The 3,893-nt window shown below is 37.3% G+C and overlaps 1 protein-coding gene across 1 annotated transcript in view; it reads left to right on the forward strand.

Annotated features, from left to right (window-relative positions):
- Positions 1-3,893, forward strand: part of LOC107756877 (CUB and sushi domain-containing protein 3-like) — a 287,188-nt gene that overhangs the window by 217,848 nt on the left and 65,447 nt on the right. Inside the window, exons 44-45 of the mRNA XM_016574196.1 lie at positions 704-892; positions 2,252-2,398. Of these exons, the coding sequence (XP_016429682.1) occupies positions 704-892; positions 2,252-2,398 (336 nt within the window). The remainder of the gene's footprint in view (positions 1-703; positions 893-2,251; positions 2,399-3,893) is intronic.

The following is a 3,893-nucleotide window of genomic DNA, read 5'->3' on the forward strand; positions in this document are numbered from 1 at the left end:
AGACATAGTATCTTCTTTTTGATATTGCGGTCGAATCTGTCTGACCTCTGCATAATTTGGGGATGTGCTAATCGCCTTCCTGATATTATTGATTTTCTCAGAAAAGAAGGAAGCAAACTCAATGCATTTCACTGGCAATCTGACTTGGGCGGGGTTGTCAGTCTCTCAACAGTAGCAAAAAGAGTGCGAGTGTTGTTTAAGTTACTGTTTATAAGGTTTGAGAAGAATGACTGTCTAGCTTTGCCTAGTTCCACATTGAAAGCACGATAAATATAAGAGTTGTGAAACACAATAAAAAGGCTCAGAGACTTGTAGAAGCATATGAAAATGTCACGTTTGCTTGAGCTTTATGTATGCTAACACTTTTAATTAGGCTTGGGGTCAGGTATAGATTAGGTGGTGTGTTATTTTCAAATGCATTAATCTTTTAGCATCACACTCACATCACGTTTCTGCTATGATACATGCAACAAACAGTTCAATTAAAAGTTGCCAGTTAAACATCCATCTGTTCCTGATGAAACTAAACACTGTTTTAGTGCCACTCAATGGACATTTCACTTTGAAAGTGTCACGAAACCTTCGGGAAGCAACATACTGTGATACAATTTTGCAGAAATGTCACGAAAAGAGACACGTTTTTCCATTGAGCCTGGGTTGGTTTTTGCACTATTTAACACATGGTCATTTGGTTACTTCTTAGTGCAATGTCCTGACAATGAAGTTCTGTTCGACTCGACGGGCGTAATCCTGAGTCCAGGTTATCCTGACAGCTACCCCAACCTTCAGATGTGCTCCTGGATGATCAACGTGGAGAAGGGCTACAACATCACACTGCACTTTGAACTCTTCCAGACGGAGAAAGAGTTTGATATTCTGGAGATCTTTGATGGTGGGTTTGAATTATTCCTCATATTCAGGCATCATCTGACAGCCCGTGCAACTGTGTCCCTGAATATTGCAGTCATTATTCTCTGGCCTGTCGTAACTGACGCTTTTCTTGAAAATTTGAAATGAAATTTGGAGCCTTGGGAATGTGTTTGAGAAATAACGGAGTTGCTTTTTTAGACCCATGACCATTACGAGAGAAATATTTCCTATCCCCCTAAAAAAAAAAACTCATTTAGAACCAGCAGACATGCAAAATGCTGGAAAGATTCAAGTATTTCTTGATACCGAGGCAATGGCAAAGACAATTCGAAATACATTCAGAGCGCTAATTACTTAAGTGCTTGCAATCAGCAAATTACCCTATTACTCATCATTGATTGGATGCTCATTAATGCCCATGGCATTTGCAGAGTCCCAGTGGAATAGGAAATGAGAAGCAATACCAATTTCCTTCTCTCAGGCCAGATTTTGTGTTCATGTTTTGCAGCAAAGCAATTTTTGGAGCTCTTTCCCTAGTGTCTAAAACTAAATCGGCTGAATCCCTTCGGATGGACATTTCCACATGATGGATTTATTCTGAGAAATCTTCTTTGCTCATTGCCACATATGGAAACTACTTGTTAAAGGAATAGTTCTCCCAAAAATGAAAATTTGCTGAAAATGTACCCCCTCAGGCCATCCAAGGTGTTGATGAGTTTGTTTCTTCATTGGAACAGATTTGGAGAAATTCAGCATTTCATCACTTGCTCTGCAGTGAAAATGGGTGCCTTCAGAATGAGAATCCAAACAGCTGATAAAAACATCACAATAATCCACAAGTAATCCACATGACTCCAGTCCATCAAGCAAAAGTTTAAAGTTAAAATGCCCTAATGACGCACAGCTTTTCACTTCACATAATGCTAATTGATGGACTGGAGTCATGTGGATTACTTGTGGATTATTGTGATGTTTTTATCAGCTGTTTGGACTCTCATTCTGACGGCACCCATTCACTGCAGAGCATCCATTGGTGAACAAGTGATGTAGAAATGCTATATTTCTCTAAATCTGTTCCAATGAAGAAACAAACTCGTCTACATTTTGGGTGGCCTGAGGGGTGAGTAAATTTTCAGCAAATGTTCATTCTTTAGTAAACTGTTCCTTTAAATTTCCAAAATGCTGCATTTGTTCTGTTAGAATGTCAAAATCGAACCATCAGCGATGACATAATTGAATTCTGAATTGCATTCGGTCTCCTAAATTTGCAGTTTGCAAACTTCTTCAAACTATCATTGTACATAACTTTAAGAACATCTCTTTGCTGATTGATTTACATTGGAAATGCAAATGTGTTTTATTTTGTTTTATTTTTTTGCAGGACCAAATATTTACAGTCAGAGCCTGGCTGTGTTGAGCGGAGATCTAAGTGTGCCCTTCAACATGACCACCACGGGTCACCAACTGTTTCTCCGCTGGTCGTCTGATCACGGCACCAACAAAAAGGGCTTTCGTATCACTTACGTGGGTGAGTATCAAAGTATGTATCCCCGATTGGTAATTCCTTTCAGTTCTATGTGTGTCTCCCGTGACCTTTTGTCTGTCCTGCCCATGACACGTTCGTCCAAGTCTGTGTCCCATCTGTCCATGTGTTTGTGTCCAAATGTTTGTGTATTTGTAACTTTGGAGTCAGGAAATGTAATAGAAGTTGCCTAAAACTATATAGGCCTAAAATTCTGAAGAATGTAATCAAATCATTAAATTTTACAGTACATTTTATGTAAGATGTCACACGTTAGGCCTGTTTCACACATCCTATAAGGTGAAAGGAAATATAAGGAAAACTGCAAACACCGGTGTGTGTTGAACTCCCACACTAGCCGGATTCCAGCCACATATTTTATGTAAATTCTGGGGAAGTGCATAAATAACATGCTCGATGCAAACACCAAGATGCAAATAAAATTTCCAAAATGTGCATAAAAATGCACACTTGAGGTAGATAAATGTGCATACACTGTCACATCAGTTCACGTTTGTGTGGCGTAACATATACAGAAAATAATCACATTGCATTACCACATATCAGTATTCTCTTATAAATATATAAATTGCAATTCAAAACTCCAGATCCAGGTTAAATTCAGTATACATGAGGAGAACTGCTTGCGTCACCTGGTTTCAGTCAGACGTGAATTTAAACATGTATACAGAAATTTAGAAATGCATACAGAAAACATAAACAGAAAATAACCACAATGCATTACATATCAGTATTTCCTAAAAGTATTTCAGTTGCAGTTCAATTATAAACTCCAAATCTACACGCTAAATTCAATATACATGAGATGTGGAGGAGAACTGCTCAAATCGTGGTTTCAATTAGACCTGAATTGAATAGAAAGTGCCCGTCGCTGCATGTGGGATGTGCATGAAGCACAAAAGTGTGTTTTCAAACATTGGTAAATAGTTCAATCCATTATTTTACTTTATTGCGAAAGATGTAATGACATGACTGTGTGGCGCTTACGTGCTGCAGACACAAGAAGTGTAAAAGAAGCCGTATGCTGCTTTTAGATCCTCCCGGGAAACATTCAGAAGTTGTAATTATGATGTGAAAGAATAAAATACAGTAGATGCGTTGTGCAATTTCATATTCCTTTCATATTTCATATACCATTTTTTTTAGTGCTAAAGTAACAAAACGAAGAGCAAAATGTGTTTTTCAGTGTAATTATCCATTCTCATGCTACCACAGAGAATGATGGGAAATGTAGTTTTGCTGCTAATGCCTTTCAACTCATAATCTGTATAGAATACCTCAGTTCTTTCATTTACATGCCAACAATATGAAAAAAAAAATCTGGGCTCAAAGTTTCCCACTGGTGGTAATTTTTAAAGACTTGAATTTATTGTAACAAGACTTGAAGGCACAGTTAGAGTAGAAATAGTAAGACTTTATTGTTAATATAATTTATTATATTATATAATATGTAATTATTATATATATATATATATATATA

Source organism: Sinocyclocheilus rhinocerous, unplaced genomic scaffold, assembly GCF_001515625.1.
Source record: "Sinocyclocheilus rhinocerous isolate Xijiao unplaced genomic scaffold, SAMN03320098_v1.1 scaffold1735, whole genome shotgun sequence".
NCBI classification, from domain to species: domain Eukaryota; kingdom Metazoa; phylum Chordata; class Actinopteri; order Cypriniformes; family Cyprinidae; genus Sinocyclocheilus; species Sinocyclocheilus rhinocerous.